Genomic DNA, 20,346 nt, shown 5'->3' with positions numbered 1-20,346 from the left:
AGCGACCGCAACAATGCATCAAAGCGTCAAATACATGTTTTCAAATTATCTTGGAAAAAGAGAGATCGAGAGTCCAACATGTTTTGCTAGTAAGGTAATTCTCAAAACGTAATTCTATAAGATAAACATTTAAAGATTAATTTGCTATCTAACTAAATTTAAAAGTAAAATTAAGAATATAGTTATGATTTTGACATTATTAAATCAGTAATATTTTGTTTCATTTAATATTATTATTTTTGTGCGTAGAAAGTTGATGACATTAACATATATAACACATATAGTGACGTGGACAATGCTTCTCCTCCACGGTGAGCTCCTCCGCCGAAGTAGCGCCTGTCAGCTCCATGACGTGGACCATCTCCTAGTGACGCTCTACTTGCTTGGCGAGCTTCGCCATGTACACATACTGGTTTCTATTTAATGTTTACCGCCATTGGAGAAAAAAGACGAAATAATCATCTTTTTAAAAGAAAAAAAAATTGTAAGAAAATGAGAAAGAGAACCGGACCAAAATTAGAAGTGTGTAGTTTTTTTTGCAAAATATATAATTTTTTTATGTACAGAACTTAAAGATGATGATTAGGCAATTAAGAGAAGTCTGAAATTTTTTCTTTTTCAGTTTTGTTCGATTGAATTTTACAGAGATGAAAGGAGAGAGAAAACAGTTAACATAGATATAATATATACTGATACATTTTTGGAGAGATATAAGGAGAGAGAAACACTATACGCTATAAACTTACCGTGCAATAGAAGCTAGAAACATCTTGTTGAGTTATAGGCGTATTTTGGTCTAAAGGTGAATTGCACAGTGTTACTACAGTGGACTTTCCACATTTGCAAATTAAGCAGTTTTTCTCATACAGGGAGTGCAATTACTCTTCAAATAAACTTAGAAAATGTAAAACTTTAAATACTGAAATACCGACTATGTCGTATGGTAATGAATACCAAATCTGGGGGAGGGGAAAAATCAGGCAACATATTACAAATTGAAAGGATAAGAAAAGACAAGCTAGTGATTGTTGTCGGCCCAACCGGAGACCATTCCCTCGTCAACTACTGGCTTGAGACTACCACAGGATCTAGCGACCGATTCAAAGAGCTTTTCAATCTCAGGAGCACACCTGATGAAGGCATGTTGCCAGAAGCCATATCTTGGATTCTTGATGAGCTCGATGAACGTTATTAGGAGTCCCCAAGGATGCGGCCGGTTCACAATTAGCCTTTCCAACAACACTCTTGTTATCTGCTCCTGTATAATGATCTCCTGTTTCCATTCACACACACACGCGAAGAATTAGATTCTCATATCTACAGAATAGACTCCTGAGAGGTATAACGATCCTCACCTGGTTAGACTCGAAGAAGAGATAGAGCATGATGAAGGAGAAATAATGAGTGTGGTTGTTGGGATATCGAAGCTGATTGGCGATCGCGTTGAGGAACAAGTAGCGCCCTTCTGTATCTAGTTCCATACTTAAATACTTGAACATGTGCAAGGCCACCACATTTTGAGCCTGCGTCTCACCCGCTTGTAGCTGCTGAATAGCCTGTCATCCGCCGTATTGTGTCAGGTAAGATATACATTTATTCCTTTTAGCTGACAGGATCCATTTAGTAAACTAAGGCTTTACAATTAACACATAGCCCAGTATTTCACACTAATTCGTACCTGCATTCCAGTATATAGCACAAGCGAGTTGATCAATGGTACATTGTAACGGGTTCCAGCTGAGCTGGCCTCGTTGGACGAGAGAAGCAGCTTCTGCTTCAACTCACTTAGGAAAGTTGAATTCTGTTGCCTCAACTGCAAGAAAAAAGAAAATATATATGTGTGTGAGTTTCCTGATATAATTTGAAGAACCTTCAAAAGGAGTGAAGAATCAGATGATCTATTACAGTGAGATACTCGTCCACGTCATTCTTCATTTGCTTCGCTTTAAGCACAGCATCAACCTCGGAAAGGATACATGGAGCTTCTACTATCTCAGGCAGTAAATCAATCTGCAGTTCACAAGATTTAATCAGCTTACCAGGGATATATATATCTTTTATTTAGAATTTGAACAGGCTGCACTATCCACAATCATCTCAGAACCTTCAAATTTGGGGTAGAGGGATCTGGAAGCCTCATGTTCCGTGGAAAAGAACTGAGAATAATATTTCGCATTTGTATGCAACTTGAAGGAATCACATCACAGAAAGTAAAATGATAATCACAGAGGAACTCCGGGAAGTCATGAAGCAGCACCAGCAACACTCTCAATGTCCCTTTGTATAGGAAATTAACCTGCATAATTGATAAAACAAATAAGAGAGAGACACCACTAAAGTTACCATCAATTATACCCCTAGAATTCAGTGCAAAAATTACACGAGGGAAGAAGGTACATACTGGTCCTCCGAGTTCAGCATTTCTCAAAAATGGCTCAAGAAACTGGAGCAAGTCTACCAGCAGGCGTTGCACATATGGCCAACCCTTCTGGCCATTTACTGTAAGCATCTTAGGCATGAAGCTTCTGTGGCTGACCAGCTCTAGCCATGCAAAGCTGAAAATTTTGTGGGGCAAAAACACAATTGTTCAATAAAAAAAGAAGAAGATATATATGTCAACCACATGAATCATTCTGAGGACATAGGTATTCGACTTCTTCCATAGTTCCTGACAAATTCTAGTTTGATTAAAAGCATTACGAGAAACAGCTTTCAGTCCTAACCTGAAAGCGGGAACCTTAAGAGGCTGCAACGCGTGGAATGCATTGGCAAAAGCTGTTAGAACCTGAAACAAACTGGATGTTAGTTATATCGATAAATAGCAACCACTTCAAAGAAAACAAAAAGCACCTGAAAGTTTGCTCCATCAGTCCCAGGATCCAGGGAACATAAGTCCAGCAGCCAGTTAATGAACAATCTAAAATATGGTCTTGGATTGAGTGACGTCTTTTTATCTTCTGCGTCCTTCTGAATAGATCTCACAGTTACAGCCATGATCTACAGCCAGTAATCATTATCAGACCCACTCACCTTTTTCCACCAATAAAATAAAAGTTTTCAATTATTTTCAATAAACTAAAACTAACCTCCGAAAGAAGAAATAACTTGATGCTAGACTCCTGTTCAGGGAAATACTGAAAAGATTGTCATAAGAAACAAAAATAGGCTTAGCAGGCAATGTATTTTGGGCTTAATTATCCGCTCCTAGCCTTAAAAATTCATGAGAATTTACCTTCAATACTGAAAAAACCAGCTTTGCATAAATATCGATAATAAGGAATGATGGACTCTGAGCTTGCTGAGGAGATTGCCCAGCTCCAGAACTGATTTCTTCAGAAGATATACAATGAGCGACAGAGAGTTCCTAAACATAACACCCAAGTTCAATCATAAGGCCTCTAAAGATTTTGGAAGTGTGGATGCTATGAAAACTTAAAAAGTCAATCACCAGAAGAATTCTGAAAAAACTCTCTGTTGTATCATCTCCCTTAAGTAGTCCAGTCTGATGCAAATGCAAGACATATTGTGAACAAGCGGTATCATTTGCACCGGAAACTTCGCAAATTTGATACCAATTTTTAAAAAGCGTGGACACCTGCGAAGCATACAGACCATTAAAAAAAAGATAAACAACACGTACGGGAGATGTATATACCAACATAGAACTGAAGAGGTAACAGGGTATGTAAACGCATATATGTGTGTTTAACATGAATATTTAATAATAACAGCTACACAAACGTTTCTACTGAAATCGTTCTGTAGCTTGAAACCCAATTAAACAACTAAAAAAGACTAAAACTCGTCATCCGTATTGGAGTAATGAAATCTAGTCACAAGCAGAAAAATTACCCGATTCCGGAAACCCGCAGGATCTGCTACCACATATTCCCAGCTGGTATTCTCTTCTGTGTTAGCAGTTGTATTGCACACAACCTGAGAACAAAGCTAACATGTCAAAAGAATTAACAGCCTGATCACAAGCAACATTCGGTAATGAAAATATCTGAACCTTTTCATCCTTCGATTGTCTATCATTGTTCTCGTTTCCGGATGCACTATCAGAGAGACCACTTGTATTAGTAACTGGATTTCGTATGATGTCAATTAGTTGTTGCAATGACTCAGGAGATCCGGATTTTGAGGAAAGCTACAACCGAACAAGGAAAAAGTTAACGTCACCAAATGAAAATGTCAAATATATGATAACAGCATAAAACAATATCTGAACCTAACCACGATATCTGTCAGTTGGCGTTTTATAAAGAAGTATTACAAGGCAGAGAAATAAAAACAATATCTAATCCTAATCCCTAGTTGTATGTTTTTCGCACCTGATAATGGTGATATATCAGAAGAGGTCTTAGTAATACCAGAACAAGCTAAGGCAAGATTGCAATAACAAAGGCCAAAGAAAGTTATAATTGCTACCTTTGCCAGTGCATCAACAAGAGTGTGTAGCTCTGAAATGACACTCGACTCCTCAGTGACCAAGGATTGGAGCAGAGAAATAGAGAAGTCAGTGGCGCTCTCTGCAAAGCAAACAAGTAGTTAGCCACGTTCATTCACAATAAAAGAAAACTATACAAATATATGATGTTCGGCATACTGTTTCTCCCTCCATCAAGATGCTTCGCCATGTGGACATTGTACTCCGCTAGGTTAAGCAACTCGCGTTGGATAAGCCCGATAGTTATATCCTTGTTGAGCTTCCGCTCCTCCTCTGAATAAATCACCTATGCATGAAGTTCCAAGGAAGTTACATAAGAATAACTAGAAATCCCAGAAGAAAAAAAACAAATCTCGTATCCATAACTAATTGAGGATGGTTCTTGTCATATTTTATCAGGAACTCCAGCTACGGGAAATAGGCTGAATCTAGTCCTTTTTGTCACGAGTCAATCTAATAGTTATTGATGTGTCATGTCACGAAATAGAGGCTTATTTAAGAGAAATATCAGAAGCAACTGAACTAAAGCACGTCCGAGAGTGTGAACTACAGAAACAATATGAATACTTCAATTTTGAAAAGGTCGTTGACATACCCAACTAGTTAGCTCTTTAACCACACGCTTGCAAACATCACGAATAGCCACAAGAATTGCTAGGTTAGCACTGACGTGAAGACTACTTGATGCATTCTCATAAAGAGCCTTGAAAGCTTTTTGAGCGACAGCCAGAGCTGCTTCATCTCTGCTGATACATCTGAGGATGATTTCAGGAACTTCAGAAACTACAACCTGAAAATTTTTAATGAAATCGTCAGTGATTGGATCGATGTCAAAACAGATATGAAACATTTAAGAAATTAACCACCAAACCATTTCCCGAAATTACGAAACATTTTAAAAATTAACTCACAATTCCATTAATTCTAGGTGAACATAAAATAGAAAACGAAACTTCACTATAACAACTTATGCACTCAAGTACCTGAATTTCACCATCTCCGGCATTATTAGCCACTAAGTCCTCCATCTGAAACAGTTTAATGGAGTCAATCATATGTAATAGAGAGAATCCAAAACTAATGTAAAAAAAGCATAGATAGCCACTTTACTAACCTTCTGCATAACAATATGATACTTATCCAGTGCATCTCTCGTGGACAGAGAAGGCTGAGCGATATTACTTCCACCAAGACGCTCCATGGTAGCAGCTGAAGTCAATGTCTGCAATGATGTTCCAGTTTCCTTGTGTATAAAATAAGAAGCACAACTCAGTGATTTGATATAATAACTAAGCGAATCGAAATTTAAAAACAAACAGTAGTCTCACTTTCATAGCAGTGTCGGAGGATTCAACCAGGCTCAACTCAGAAGTCGAAATGGAATTAGAGAACTGAAGACCGCCTGTTTCACCAGCTGGATCAACTTGTGAGCTTTGAACAGAGGCAAGATGAAATGTCAACATATTAGCTGTGAAACACAAAAGAAGAAATGTAAACAGTTTTATCAATATGGGCCAGCAAAGCACCTTAAAAGTGCAAATGGAGATTCAAAACCCTCCACAGAAAGATCTGATGCCCGGGAGACCATATCCATCCGAGCGTTTTCAGCACCAGACAAAGAGTCCGAAGCACTTTTTCCTGATACTGGACCATAATTACTACCAAGCCCAACCTCACCAGACGAGCTTGAAGCAGCAGATAAACCGTGTGAAGTGTGGATTGACTGCTTTTGCCAAGGAAGTTGAACAAAGTCCTGCAAAATGCACGCGCATCGCTTAGTTATACGAACAAAAAAAATACCAACGGTTATTACCAGTTAAAAAACTGCACCTCATAAACTCGCTGTTGAGACAGGGACAGATGTCCCGGTTTGGGGCGGAGGGACTCTGGTATAAAACTGACAGAATTTTGCGATAAGGAGGATCCAGCACCATCTCTGGGCTTTCTCCGTAACAACAACTGCTGGGCAATGTCCGCGTCGATAGTTTGTACTGCCTGCAGGGACAAGGATATATTTATATCACTGAACATTATAGGTGAGGCTCAATCATACAAAAGGAAAACAAAGATCCCTAGTCAAGCGAAGTGCTTGCAATCCACTCTAAATATATTCTGGTTATTTTCAAATTTACTAACTTAAAAGCTGGAACATAAATGATATAAAATTTAACACAAACCTTCTCTGTAGCCGCCTGCTCAATGGCAGCACAACCCAGATCAAGGTTGTCATTGGTCACAAGTTGCACAATTTGTTCAAGAGCTTCATTTTTAATATTCAGATCCTGGAGCAAACTCCGCAGATGACCTGAAATTGAAGTGCGCAGGGGTTCCTGCATATACCAAAGAATGCATAAAAAGCAAGAAAGGAAAAATAGAGCTGATTTAATTAGTGTAACAAGGATACAATAGCAAGAATGTAAACAAAAATATTAAGAAGCCAAGCCTTTGAGCAGGAAAAACCTTGCACGTCACATGAGCCAAACTCCCAGCTAAACTCGCTACCATCAAGTGAGCTGCACTATATATACGTGTCTCATCTGGTTCCAAGGCATAATCCTGGAGTCAAAGACGAAACATGTATGTACGATTGACATACAAGATCAAAACTTTGTAGATTCTCTACTTGAAAAAAAAAAAAGAGATGCAATAAAATATACATGGACTACTTCAAAACGGAACTAGACGCTAGAAACTGACGCTTGTGATAAATGGGAATAATTTTAGTTGTCAAAATAAAGCGATGGAAAACGAATGTGAGATACGGAAATCATTTGGGATATGAAATAAAAAAAAGGTAGACAAGTTAAGATTGGCCAACCTTCAGTACAAGCTCTTTTGTTGTTTGGCAAGCAATGCAAACACTTCTCTGAACAATACCAGCCACAATCTCTTTGATAGCTCTATCCATGGCAAGTGGTACCACTCTGACAATGGATAAAACTTTAGAATGTCGAAGAAAACACCTTAAATGCGCTAGAAACATAATTATTTCACCAGTGGGAGACCATTAATTACAAACCTCGGAAATGGAAAGTGCGTACCAAATCCGCTTAATTTCTGATTGATAACCACATGATTTCCAATGTTGGGAAGCGCTGGTGGCTGGCCATCATCATAACAGTGAAACGGTATGAACCAGATATATATATAATAACTTTGATCGACATTCATATAATGATAATCGTACCTGGCTAGTAGAAAACAACGGGGATGGACTTGACGGGAACAGTCCTTGAGGTGACGGGAGCTGATCAGGCAAGCCTAAAGTTGCCACTTTTTCGTCTTCCATCAAAGTATTAGTATACACACGTTGTGGGGCTACATACTGAAGAAAAAGCATGGGGCTAAAATACTGTTGATAGCTAAAAGCTGACACTATATGTCAATAACAAAAACTACACAAAATATAACCTGTGATAATAACTTTGAGGGAGTGTCTGTATTTGCTACATCAATAGGTAGGTCTATTTGCTTAAGAGGAGAAATTGTTTTAGGCTCCTGGATTATCGGTGGTTGAGATATATGTGTTACTCCAAGATCTTTGTTACTAAAATCAGGATTTCCATCTATTTCTCTCTTCCGATCCTTTAGAAGGGAAGTTGGCGCTACTTCCTTCAAATCACAACCAAGGTTCTTGAATAGAACCTGAAGAGAAAGAAGATGAGGACAAAACAATAAATACTCGAAGAGAAAAGATGTAAAACAACTCGTTGATCCTCAAGACGCAGTGTCATCTTTCTAAAGTCATTATTAAAAACAGATACCTCTATATCAAACTTCAGATTCATTTTTAGGTTTGGCATTGAATAGATCTCAGCGAGTAACCCAAGTATAGCCATCGTCCAAGGATTGGGAGGCTGATACGCAATACTGTTTTGGCATGGCTCAAGAACCTGCAGTAGCCGAAAATTAGGACTAAAACAGCTAGTAAAACTAATCAGACATCACCAACCTTTGAAGTGAATGGAATTACTGCTATCATCAACCCTTTTTCATATGCCTGCAGATGGAGAAGAATAACAAAGTGACACAATTATTGCCAAAAAAAGGAATAAACTTTGAGGAAATAGGAGAAAATACCTCCACAATCAAGGATTTTGGATCTATTTCTCGCGCCCTTAAAACATGATTCCTTCCAATGGTCAACTTTCCAAGCCAACTGCCTAAATTTTTAAGCAGGGATCGCTCTTCCGAGCTTGACTTTATGAGCTCTGAACCCAAGAGAACCTGCAAAACAAAAGAACTTACGTAAGTGAAAAAATTGCTCAACAGAAGGAACACCCACCACAACAAAACACTTGTATGAAGAAAAAATTACCTTGCAATTTTCGTAAGTATTTTGAAGTATCTCCTTAAATAACAGCTTGGAATCAACTTTGTCCAAGAACTTTAAGTACAAATCATGAAAATTGGGCTCGATGCTTGCTCTATCAGGTATTTAACACCAGGAAAACAATCAGAAGAGCAGACAATAACCGCACATAAATTGCAAACAAGAAAACACAATTATTCGTACCTTTTCATAACCATATACTGTGCAAACCAAGGATAGTACTGCTGAGGTAAAATCTCAGCAAAATCTTTCCCTTTAGATTCAATGTTGGCTAAAGATATATTATTGATTATGAATGAAATTTTGTCCTGAACATCTGACGGTGGAGCCTGGAAAAAAAAAACTTATTCTTGTCACTCATACCAAATATTAGACAACTAGCATGTTGGCAATTCACTATGCAATGTAACCAGAAGCAAATAGTTCCAAATGTAAATGCAGAGCACAGCGGGTACGGTACCTCTATTGCGTTTTCCCTTCTCTCTGCTGCTGCAACCAGGGTTTCTATGTTCAAAGCAGAGCCAAACCCTGTGATAATCGACTATTAGTAACATTTCTTCTTTTCATAGGAAAGAATTAGATTTCCTATCTTATTTAAGAAAAATAATTATAAAGTTAAGACGACATGGAGATTACTCGTCGAAGTGGCTCCACGAGCTGGACGAACAAAACCAGCTGAGGTTGATGAAGAAGTCGAAATGCCAGGATTCTGCAAGGATAACTAGCGAGATTAAATGAATACTCCTCCCACCTACAGCCATAAATAAAACAGAAGAGAAAGTGATAACCTTAGGAGTGACAGAAACATCAACGGAAATGTTAGATGATGACGGCAGAAGCGGCTTTGCTTCGTTAGATGGAACACTTGGTACTCTGCTGCGGTCATCAATATGCACTTCATTAGTCTGTTGAGGCAGCACAGGAGAAGGAAGTTGCAACGCAGATTGACCAATTCCAGAACCAAACTGACAAAAACAAAAACAGAAATGATGTGTTAATTTACTTCTCGCCTTAAATTTTCGGGAAAGTTAATTTAGGGCCAAGAAAAATATAGCCCAGCACATACTACGAGAAGTTTAGAAATGTAAACATCATCGCTAAAGAGCTGCTAATGGAAGGCATGAGACTAGAAATATAAAGGATAAAGCATTCTTCTTTCCCCTTTTCAATAAATAACTTTAGCGAAGCTGATCTCATATTTGAGGCAGACACTATACCGAAGACAATCAAAAGAAACTTTAATCAACACTATACCTCGCCGTTTCCAGGGAAAGACTGTGAAAGACCAGGGTGCGAAACAGAGGCATCTGACTCTAAATTACCAGATGATATCCTTGAAAGTGCTTGTTCAATAACAGTGACTAACTCGGGATGAGTGCTACGCAGATGAGATATTTGCAAAATATGGTTGCAGTACTGAGGCAATTCAACCAGACGATTCACAAACTGTTCCAGAGCTTTGCTTCCAAAGAGAAACATCTGCATGAATCAGGAAATTAAGAAAATGACAGATCTCGTACAGTAAAAAGCTGGCAGACACAAATAAATCACAAAAGAATCCATACTTTTGAATCTGCAGGTTTACGCAAAGAATCCAAGACTAGACGCAGTGCCATACCCAATGTGATTGAGCTTATAAGTTGGTGCTTGATAACAGAACCTGAGATTGGTACAAGTCGCAAAGAGAATGTGACGACAACAGTACAAAATAGAAGAAAAGATGCTCAAACAATTGCCCTGTTATAGTACGCTAATAAATGTTGAGAATTAGACACAACAGCATGAACGGCAAAATGAATTCATGGTATCCTCCCATTACATAAAGTAAAACATCCTTTAGAAGACCCACTCACCAAAGAGAATGGAAGCTATTTTCAGCTGCCTCTCGGGATACTTGGGGAAAAAACGATATTCCTCAAATAGATTAGCAATCATGCAATCAAAAATTGATTTTTCCCTGTAAAAAAACAACCTCGTGATTTTGTTTATGCAATGGAAGCCCAGCAAACTTGATAAGAAATTTGTCAAATAGGCATAGTTTGCCATTATCAAACCTCTGAACCAAAGAGTCCTTGTATAAGGAAAGCATTTGAACCATAGCATCAACACTCAGCTGACCAGAAAACATTTGATGGAAATAAGCGTTTGCTTCTGCCTCAACATCTTCTCCATATGCATTGGAAGCTGATGAATCTTTAGCTTCGCCATTCTGCAGTTTCGAATTACAATCCAAGATTGCTGCATTGACTTTTTCTATATCATCTACCAGTTGAGATGAAGTAATCACATTATCATGAGCTTTCAAAACCTGCAATACATGTCAAAAAAAATTAAACCCAATAGATATGACGCAATAGACTAGCCAAATAAAGGATCATAACTAACTTTCAAAAGCAAAGCTGTTGCATCCAAATGAAGATCTGATAAAGGATCAGACGGATGGAAATGTTTGGAAGTAAAATCCTCCGATTGGCTAAAATGCACATTCTTGACAAATTTGAGACACTCCTGAAACATGAAAAAGGTGGATTTTACATGTTAGACAGTTTGATTGTGAAATTACAATAATAAAACTTTGATTTGAAAGAATATGTTACCACAGCAAAGGTGTCCTTATACACATATAGACAGTTTGGCAGCCAGTTCTCAATGTCCAAAAATCCTCTCAGTGAGGCAAGGGCTGCCAATCTGATGCTGAATGAGACTGGAACTGATTCTAAAACAACAGCGAGAATCTGAAATTAAATCAAATAAAAAACTGATTAGTTCATAGATGCAGAGAAGCTAGTGTATGAAAGAAATGATAGTAAGGAGATAAATATTAAGTCACCGTTACAACATATTCACCTTGAGCTCATGGCAGATTTCAATTATTCTGAGTATGCTGTCTACTTTAAGATTTTGGGCATTTAAAATCCCCCACAGAACGAGCTCAGCATTTTGATGCCAGAGATGAAGGATAAAACCACTATCCTGGGAATTCGTTATTATCAGCGGGAAAACAACAGAAAGCACCTCTCGCTGGATGAGATTATAGGCAGTCTGCAACAACAGGATGAACATGCTTAGCCAAACAAAAAAAATCAAGGTTAAGAGAATATATCATCAAAGAGCAGTCATGGCGAATTACTTTGATGTGTGCCATTCCAAGAAGCAAGGTTTTAGGACAATGTGTGAGTGGATAATGGAGCAGCGAACTAACTAAAACAGTATGACCTCTCTCGGCCAGCTGGCATAACACATATAAGAGATCGAGAGATAGCCAAGCTTGATTGGAAAGTCCTAATTGTTGCTCATGGCTGTGCATATTATTATCAACATATACCTGGAAAACAGATGGTCAAAAGAATAGTGACAGAAACCAGAAAGGACAGATCTAAAGACAGACGTGTGGTATCTCACCAGCTTCTTTGGAGAATGCGTAAAGGTGAACACTTCTGGTGGGGCGGCTATGGCATGCTTAAGAAAGGATAATTGACCTTCCATATTTTTCCAGACAGAAGCGCATACAGCATCCAGAGGAAATGGGTCCTGCACGAAGCAGATTAACACACTCAAACAACAGTGGAAGTGAAAACAACATATTGTGAAGAGTCAAATTAGACAGTATGAGAACACACCTTGCAAGCAGTTTTATATAGGCGCATGAAAAACGAGAAAGACTCCATATTAGGGATGTCAAATCCACTATGGTCGAGATTCTCGATTACTTTCCTCCAGCTTGTGCCAGGAGCCTTGTTTAACAGAAAAAACATAAGAGGATGAACCAAAAAAAAACAATTAGCAAATAAGCTAGATGATTCATTAAATCGTTTGTTTAAAAAAAAATGATCATGCACAAAGAAAAAAAGAAGGTATCAGTGATGTTGATTAAGATGACTTACAAGCTGGATGATAGTTTCAATTAAGATGTCAGCATTCCACGATCTTGGCGTGGGAAGTTCAGTTGGAATGCAGCATCCAAGGGCCAGGGCGAATGTTGGAAAGGTGGTGTGATTATCTTCACGATCAGGACATGAACGAGCAACATTACCAAGAATTCTGGCGATAGCAGCCTCTCCTAATGGTGCGAAAGTAGACAAGATCTCTTTGCATTGCTGGGCATCAGCAGTGAGACCACAACCTAATTCACCCATGAGATCTCCAAGATCAAGTTCCTTGTCGATATCATCTAGGATAGCCTCAATGTCGTTGTCAGAGGAATCACTGTGCGGAAGAGAAAAGCGTTGAGAGTCACAATATGGACTGGGAAGGAATAAGAGATGAAAAGGGGCACCTGAAAACATAAGATTGGTGATGTTGAGGAGAAAGGAAAGGCGTAAGAGCGAAAGAGAAGTCATCTCGAGGTTGAGCAGAAGAGAGAATACGGAGGAAGGAATCCAAATGGCTGGAGAGGTCCTCGGAATGCTGGAGAAACAAGACAACATTCTGAATTTGCTCAGTTGACTCGATCTGGCCAGGAGAGGCACACAGTTGCTCAATCTCGGCCAATAATAAGTTTCGTCCTGCAGAAGAAGAAGAAGAAACGACCAGAAGGCATTAAATAAATAAAAGGATAAACCTAACCTAACCTAGGAGAAGAAGCAATAAAGAAAAACGTACCACTTGACTTTGCATCGGATCTTTCAGAATCGGCCAGGACCAGAGCAACGCTAATTTTCTCAGGGATTGTAAAGCCCAACGCATTCGTCAAATCATCCACAAACTCGTCAGTGAGCTCCACATCTTGGAGTGCGTTAGAAATCAGGGTTTGGAGATTATCAGAGTTGTTCAAAACACGTTTGAAGACCAAGGATACAAGTTTCTCCAGCTGCAACGCATTAGGATGGCTTCTCCGGACGGTGAAGCAATCTATGCACGTCTTGAGAGCTGGAATGCTTGTCTCAATACCAACATCAACCAACTGCAACCATCGAGTTTCGCTCAGAATAAACTCAATCCATAATTCAAAAGAGAGAGAGAGAGAGAGGTTTACCTGACAGATCTCTTGGGCGATTGAGTCGACATCGGAGCCATTAAAACTCTCAAGCAAGAACCGGGTATGGCCGGCGACCTTTGACGGAACCATCAGCATCGCGATTCGATATCCAAAATGCTTGCTAGGGTTTTCGGGGGAGAAGAGAAGATCCAACAGTATCCGCTGATTCTTCTGATCGTTCCCAACTTTGCGATTTTTGCGTTTGGGTTTTGGTTTTCCTCCCCACACATATACCGCCACTGCTAAGCCCATTCTTACTCTTTTCTATATGGGCCTTTTGTTTTTATTTATGGATTTACGGCCCACTTTAATAGACCCACTCTTACATATTTTTCACACTAATAGACCCCCACTCAAAAATTGTATCCTCTTCTTCTAATTTTTTCTTTTTGTATCATCTTTTTCACTCAACAAAAAGTATCTTCTAATTATTTCTCTTCATCTTCATTATTGGCTTCCTTTCAAACATATATACGATCATCATCATTTTGATTCTGAATCTTTTTAACCAGTACATAGAAAGCCACCGATAGGTAGGGTTGTCCACTCTTGTCTCCAATGATTAGGTTCATTATTTATCTGACCATCCAAATATATTACCTCTCTCTTCTTTCAATCTGATTTTTCATATTTTTTTCTCACTGCTTATTAGTAATTGTTTTTCTCAGTAAGTAATATATACATTTCATATAATCATAGATTCATAGTATCAGTTTTAATTTAAACCACTTTTGCGTGTTGCAACTCTGTCATGAAAGTCAGTTGGTCTAGCTCTTGGTCCAACTTACGATTATATGATATCAATTTTAAACGTGAAAGAGGACTGAACTTTATTATTAGTGTAAAGACAGAATGATGAAAAAAACAAAGAAAATGGGAAATCTTGAGGCCACTACAAGCAAGGATCGGATCACTTGGGCCCATAATTTTGTTGTTGGTTTTTTTCTCTTGCTAAGCACTAATTATTAGTTTATACTTATTTATACAAATACAATACAGGTTAGAGAGCTAAGAGCATGATTAGTGAAGGGTTAGATAGTTTTTTAACTTCATCCTAAGAACCATCATTAATCATACTCTAAGTACAGAACCAGAAAATTGGAATAAACTATTCATTTTTTTTTTTTTGCTAAATTGTAAATATCATAAATGAAAAGAAGATTTTACAAGAAGATCTTATGTTCGAGCCATTTCGGCAAAAAAGGAATAAAAAACAAGATGGATCATATTTAAACGAAGAAGAAACATTTTATCTCAGCCACATGGCCATGAGAGGGTCAAAATGCTTCATATGCCTCCTTGCAGAGATGATGTTCCGTAGCTCTTTATCAATGCTGTAGAACAATGCCTGCGGTGTGATAGAAACTTGATTGTGAACCAAGTTGTTCCTCTGTTTCCAGAGGTGATATACCACTGTGTGGGCTGCTAGCTTTCGAAGAAGAGAAAGCTTGGTAGAAGCTGGAGCTCTGATCCAAGAAAGGAGTTCAGACCAGTTTACAAACATTGCGCTTGACGGTTGGCATCTGAGGAGGACCTCGCTCCATACGACCTGGCTGTATGCGCAAGAGAGTAACAGGTGGTCTCTAGTTTCATCGCAGTTGGAGCAGTATGCGCAATAAACTATTCATTGGCTCGACTGCATGCATGGCATGGAGAAGGTTTTTGATTAAATGATGATGGTGGCGCCCATGAGCTTCCCCTAGAAAATGAGACGCGACATGCACGTCTCTGATCCTTCTTTTGCCTGCACTTATTTATATACGCCTTAAGAAATTCCTAACAAGCTACCAATATATACCATGCGCATGTGATGTCTGCCTAATTGCCTATCTCTTTTATTCATACACACACTAGTAAATGTTCCTCGTGAAAGATATATAGCAAACAAACAAACACAAAAATGTTATTTTCCATAACCAGTGTTGGTATTTATATTATTAGTTATGTTACTTACAAATCGAGGAAGAGTGGATCTGGTGAGGATGAGAGAGGGATAGGGAGGGGGATGTGTTTAACATGGACAACCAAACTCCTAAACTATCGCTTGAAAACTGCCACATGTACCACTCGTTACTTCAGATCGACGTTGATCTTGTCTCCTCTCCGTTTCTTCAGTCACATGATCGGTGCGTGTAATCAACGCACAACCAACAATCTGTAGACTGTCGTCGAGTCGCATCCAAGTTGCCTCGTTGTTTTGATAGTAACTGAGAGATTTTTGAAAGAGAGAATAAAAAAAGAGAGAGGACAGTAACCTGTTAGATAAAAACCTAAACATCAATAAATGTCCTAACAGCGAACAATAAATATGTACCCAACAGCACTAACCCAAGCCTTCCTCATTAAATTCATCTCAATCCATTAACAGAATCTGATGTTCAGCTAAATAAACATCTAACATGCAAAACCAAGATCAACAACAAAAAAGAAGTAGCGTAAAATTTGTAACTTCCTTATTTGGTTAGGTTATTATATAGCATTGACTAAAAACAAGTGGACCCTCGTCATTGTGTGCATTGGCCGTAAAGCCATCCAAAAGCTAAAAAAGATTGGATCGTAAAGCTAGAAACAACGCATTAGATGATTGATTACATAGTAACTATAGAAATTTCACTATATAATCTAGTCTATAACGCTTTTTTGATGTAGTTATATCCAATGTAATTATATAAATTAAATGAAAAATAAAAAATAAAATAAATAAATTCATACAATTTCTTTTGCGATAGAAAACATTTTTTTTTAAGAAAAACATGCCTTCTATAGTTATTTTTTCATTTTAGTTTATAAACTACATCGTGGTTTAGAACCAAAAAAACTACATCGTGGTTTGGATTTGTTCATATTCCTAGGATCTGCAACGAGCGAGCATCCTTAGCTAAGGAAGCCAAACAATGAAGTGTTATTTTTTTCCACTTAAATCAGAAAATGCTAGACAGATCCCATAAACATCATTACCATAGACCAGAACTTGATTTGATAAAGTGGATTGTTGACAAAAAAAACTCAATAGAATAGAAAGTTTACAAAAAAAAAAAAGAATAGAAAGATAATCACAAATTAATAATGAAAATTTCAAACACCTAATAGAATAAGATATAAATAATACATAACGTTTACTCTTTACTCGTAAATAATAAAACAGTACTATAAACATTTTCATTGATAATATCTAACTGATATATTAGTATCTGAAAACTATCTGAAAACTATTTAAAATGTTTTCATGATTTTCTTAAGGTTTTGAGAACAGAACCCTCGATCCAAAAGATGTCATCTGCAACTCCATTAAGCTGGCAAGAGAATGGCAGGAGGCCCAATTGATCAAGCCCCAACAGATGCGCAATCAAACAGGGATCAACACCACCAGACCGGAGAATCAATCAGCGACTGCTTCTACTCTGTTCACTGACGCGGCATGGAAAGCACAAGATAGAACTGCAGGCTGTGGTTGGATCATACACAATCCACAAGAGAGAGAGACAACTCACGGCACATCGACAGAACTCTGTGTCGCATCACCTTTGATGGCGGAAGCTCTAGCAGTCCGGGAAGCACTGCTTCATGCTAGGTCCCTCCATCTCTCCAATATCTGCCTTAAATCAGATAATCAGGTGCTGGTTAAAGCACTAACCTCGAAGCAACATCCGGTGGAACTCTACGGAATCAACTTGGATATCGAGAACCTATCTTCATCGTTTTCTTCTGTTTCCTTTTCTTACATCTCTAGGACTTTAAATTCTGCTGCAGATGCTTTAGCAAAATCTGCTTTGTATGGCTTGAACATTTAGGTTTCGGTTTAATGAAATCATTGGTTGGACAAAAAAAAAAAAAGAGATATTTCATTCAGAGTATTCATAAATTATGATACCAGTCGGTTACAGCCTAAGATGAAAATGCTCTGAATGTGATCAGTTTCCTTTATGTTTGAAGTTAGTAACTATTTTTTTTTTCATTTACCCTCTCTCGCTCAAACACGCACCAGTGAAGGGAGCGTTTGGTCACGGCAGCAGTTACAAACACAAAAAAAGGAAGGCCAAAACTGTCAATGCACAAACAAATCCCCAATTTAAGGTTGGGTCTCTTTAAAACTGAAAACGACTGCAAGCAAACCTCTTGTCTACCTGTACATTCACACACACACGCATAGTCTAATGTGTGTGTATAATATATTCATAACATAGATGCTTGGCTTTTGGGGAATAATTAAATAATCTAACATCACCAATTCCATACATTAAAAACCTCCAAGCCTCCATCTCCAGGGCAGAAACAAAACCATCAACACAGCTAATTAAGAGAAGAACATGGAGAAAGTGTGCTGCATGTGCGGCGACGTCGGCTTTTCCGACAAGCTATTCCGCTGCGGGCACTGCCGCAACCGCTTTCAACACTCGTACGTACCTTCTCCTAGGCCATATATAGTGCATGATCATATATATATATATATATATATATATAGTCAACTAACGGATTTCGTAATTTGAATATATGTAGTTATTGTAGTAATTACTACAGTGAGTTTGCGGAGCCGACCGAGATTTGCGACTGGTGCCAGAGCGACGACAAAAAGCTGAGCAGCGTTGCTAAAAAAGGCGGATCTTCTGTTTCTTCTTCAAAGAAGAAGAAGGCTTCTTCCTCCGTAAATTACGAGAGCGGGGTCACAAACCAATCGGAGTATCCTTCCGGTGGCGGGATCAAGCATGACAATAACCATCGTGATCAAGTGGCCAAGAGCGTTGTTGCCGGACCTGCAGGAGGCGGAATGCCGTCGCCGAGGACGGCCACGCGAAGGTACAAGCTTCTCAAGGATGTCAGGTGTTAGATCAATTTCTGAAAGAGAGCTTATAATATAATATGCTAAAATAATAATAAAAATGCGCCTTTGAGATATGATTGAGTGGTTTATATAATATTAGGATTATCTATGTATATATATGTATAATTAATTAGCCCCCACCCGAGACAGCAACATCAACATGTCAACGATAGAAGTCGTTTTTTATTATTCTTTTTTTTTTCATATGGGTATAGTGAATGTATATCTCGTTGAGAAGCTTTTCGTACTAATGTTGAAAAAATAATGAATGTATGTTTGTCGTGAGCTTCCATTTAAGTTATTAGCCAGCATAAGTTCCGTTTTTCTTCTAAAACCTTTCGTAAAAGTTTTTTTATCTAGATAAAGGTCGCATCGACGTACTTATTACCGGTAATGTTTTCTCAAAGTTTCCTTCACACCATTTAATGCGAGTAAGAAAAGTCACCATTGTAAATCATACTAGTAGTGAAATCTGAAAACCCCGATTGTCAACAATTCTTGGGTGTATATACACGTGCATACGTGTGTGTGTGTGGGCAGCCGGTACATGATTGACACTTTGGTGCGGGAATAAATGTGTCGAGAGATGGAATGGAACAATATACTTCTTTTTTTTGAGCAACAGATTGGAACAATATACATATAAATACGAATGGTGGGGAAGAAACAGATTGGATACGGGGTGATACTACAGTCAATTTGTATGAGTCGTCATACTATAACGAACACCTACCTAGCTAGCAGATGTATATTCTATTATTATATACATCTCCCCTTCTGCTCCTCTCTTTGTTACTGATCTATAGATTATTCTGGCATGTTTTACTAATATTATCTATACACGAAATCCGAACGTATGATAGATTACTGGTAATACAAGTGGTTGATTCTTTTGTCTTTGGTTCAAACCTTCTTAAACTCGGATTTTACAAAATTTGATTTTGGATATTAAAAAAAGAGCTCATACATTCAAAAATATTATATTCAACCATGTTGCATTTCATATGAAAAAATCATATATATTTTTATCTACTATCAAAGCAATATTCTATAAAGAGCAACGTAAATAAACATGAAAAAATCGCATACTTTATCCTATTATGCGAACAGTAATTTATATATAACGATATAAATAAAAATGCGCTGATTATGATTTATGAATACATAAAAACAATTCTTAGGCCATTAGTATATATATATATATATATTTTTTTTAAATTATAAAGTATCGGATAATATAATACAGTAGGGTTATAATGGGCTCAGAGGATTCTTCTTGGGCTTGTAAAATCTGATACTAGCCCACAAATTGTACACTGCTCATAAAATCACAATATCAAGATATCACTTTCTTGCATCAATTGAACTAAAAGCCCTCTACTGTATGATATCCCCTTTCCAGTTTAGCCCTGTTGGAGGTTGATTCCACCATATCTGAAACTTTAACGTACGCACGACCATATCTAAAGACATACCAAATGAAATACTGGGGGGGAGAGGGGTCGATGAAATATATGGAATTAGCTCTCCACCATGAGAATAATCCTAAAATGCTAAGTAGAAAGTTGGAGTTAGGGAGGGAAACCATGAGGAGAAGCAATCTGGAACATTTAGAACATCTCCATTGAAATATAGTTTCATAAATGAAAAAAAAAAGTATTAAGAACATGGGGACATCATAAAAGGAGTCCCCGCCACTCTCAACCACTATTTTTATTTTCCTTAAAAATGGAACCACGTTGGCTTCATTGATGAGTCGCTTTTCT

General features: G+C 38.0%; 4 protein-coding genes across 7 annotated transcripts; 2 read left to right on the top strand and 2 right to left on the bottom strand.

The window, feature by feature from the left end:
• Positions 1 to 789: 789 nt before the first annotated feature.
• LOC106434149 (CCR4-NOT transcription complex subunit 1) lies at positions 790 to 14,028 on the bottom strand. 4 transcript variants are annotated; one of them, XM_048742041.1, is made up of 49 exons: positions 13,759 to 14,028; positions 13,386 to 13,686; positions 13,060 to 13,288; positions 12,668 to 12,989; positions 12,404 to 12,517; positions 12,186 to 12,314; positions 11,914 to 12,108; positions 11,631 to 11,825; positions 11,381 to 11,518; positions 11,169 to 11,291; positions 10,838 to 11,091; positions 10,637 to 10,740; positions 10,349 to 10,443; positions 10,038 to 10,262; positions 9,572 to 9,748; positions 9,420 to 9,492; positions 9,244 to 9,311; positions 8,967 to 9,112; positions 8,769 to 8,877; positions 8,531 to 8,677; positions 8,403 to 8,450; positions 8,215 to 8,343; positions 7,862 to 8,095; positions 7,638 to 7,775; positions 7,470 to 7,552; positions 7,269 to 7,374; positions 6,911 to 7,006; positions 6,628 to 6,780; positions 6,281 to 6,445; positions 5,977 to 6,203; positions 5,779 to 5,881; positions 5,565 to 5,693; positions 5,434 to 5,478; positions 5,046 to 5,240; positions 4,610 to 4,736; positions 4,432 to 4,532; positions 4,013 to 4,150; positions 3,853 to 3,948; positions 3,449 to 3,595; positions 3,233 to 3,364; positions 3,087 to 3,134; positions 2,851 to 2,997; positions 2,724 to 2,785; positions 2,402 to 2,555; positions 2,105 to 2,296; positions 1,906 to 2,010; positions 1,679 to 1,813; positions 1,356 to 1,556; positions 790 to 1,273 (listed from the first exon to the last, which is right to left on the bottom strand). In XM_048742041.1, the coding sequence occupies exons 1-49, from the start codon at positions 14,011 to 14,013 to the stop codon at positions 1,019 to 1,021; spliced, it is 7,290 nt and encodes a 2,429-aa protein (XP_048597998.1). In that variant the 5' UTR covers positions 14,014 to 14,028; the 3' UTR covers positions 790 to 1,018. The 4 variants fall into 4 exon arrangements, with proteins under 4 accessions (XP_048597998.1, XP_048598000.1, XP_048597999.1 ...); XM_048742043.1 differs by having other exon boundaries at positions 3,087 to 3,119; XM_048742042.1 differs by having other exon boundaries at positions 3,853 to 3,936.
• Positions 14,029 to 15,010: 982 nt separating this feature from the next.
• Positions 15,011 to 15,265, bottom strand: LOC125578252. Its single transcript, XM_048740606.1, has one exon. It carries the CDS (start codon positions 15,263 to 15,265, stop codon positions 15,011 to 15,013), a length of 255 nt encoding a protein of 84 aa, XP_048596563.1.
• A 1,834-nt stretch (positions 15,266 to 17,099) lies between these two features.
• LOC106369982 lies at positions 17,100 to 17,552 on the top strand. Its single transcript, XM_013810068.2, has one exon. The coding sequence runs from the start codon at positions 17,100 to 17,102 to the stop codon at positions 17,550 to 17,552; it is 453 nt and encodes a 150-aa protein (XP_013665522.2).
• A 346-nt stretch (positions 17,553 to 17,898) lies between these two features.
• LOC106434155 lies at positions 17,899 to 18,872 on the top strand. Its single transcript, XM_013874982.3, has 2 exons — positions 17,899 to 18,157; positions 18,259 to 18,872. The coding sequence occupies exons 1-2, from the start codon at positions 18,069 to 18,071 to the stop codon at positions 18,584 to 18,586; spliced, it is 417 nt and encodes a 138-aa protein (XP_013730436.2). The 5' UTR covers positions 17,899 to 18,068; the 3' UTR covers positions 18,587 to 18,872.
• The last annotated feature ends 1,474 nt before the right edge of the window (positions 18,873 to 20,346 follow it).

Source organism: Brassica napus, chromosome A9 (assembly GCF_020379485.1).
Source record: "Brassica napus cultivar Da-Ae chromosome A9, Da-Ae, whole genome shotgun sequence".
Lineage (NCBI taxonomy): Eukaryota > Viridiplantae > Streptophyta > Magnoliopsida > Brassicales > Brassicaceae > Brassica > Brassica napus.
Note: the sequence above shows the minus strand (reverse complement) of the source record. Positions and strands in the feature narration are given on the sequence as shown.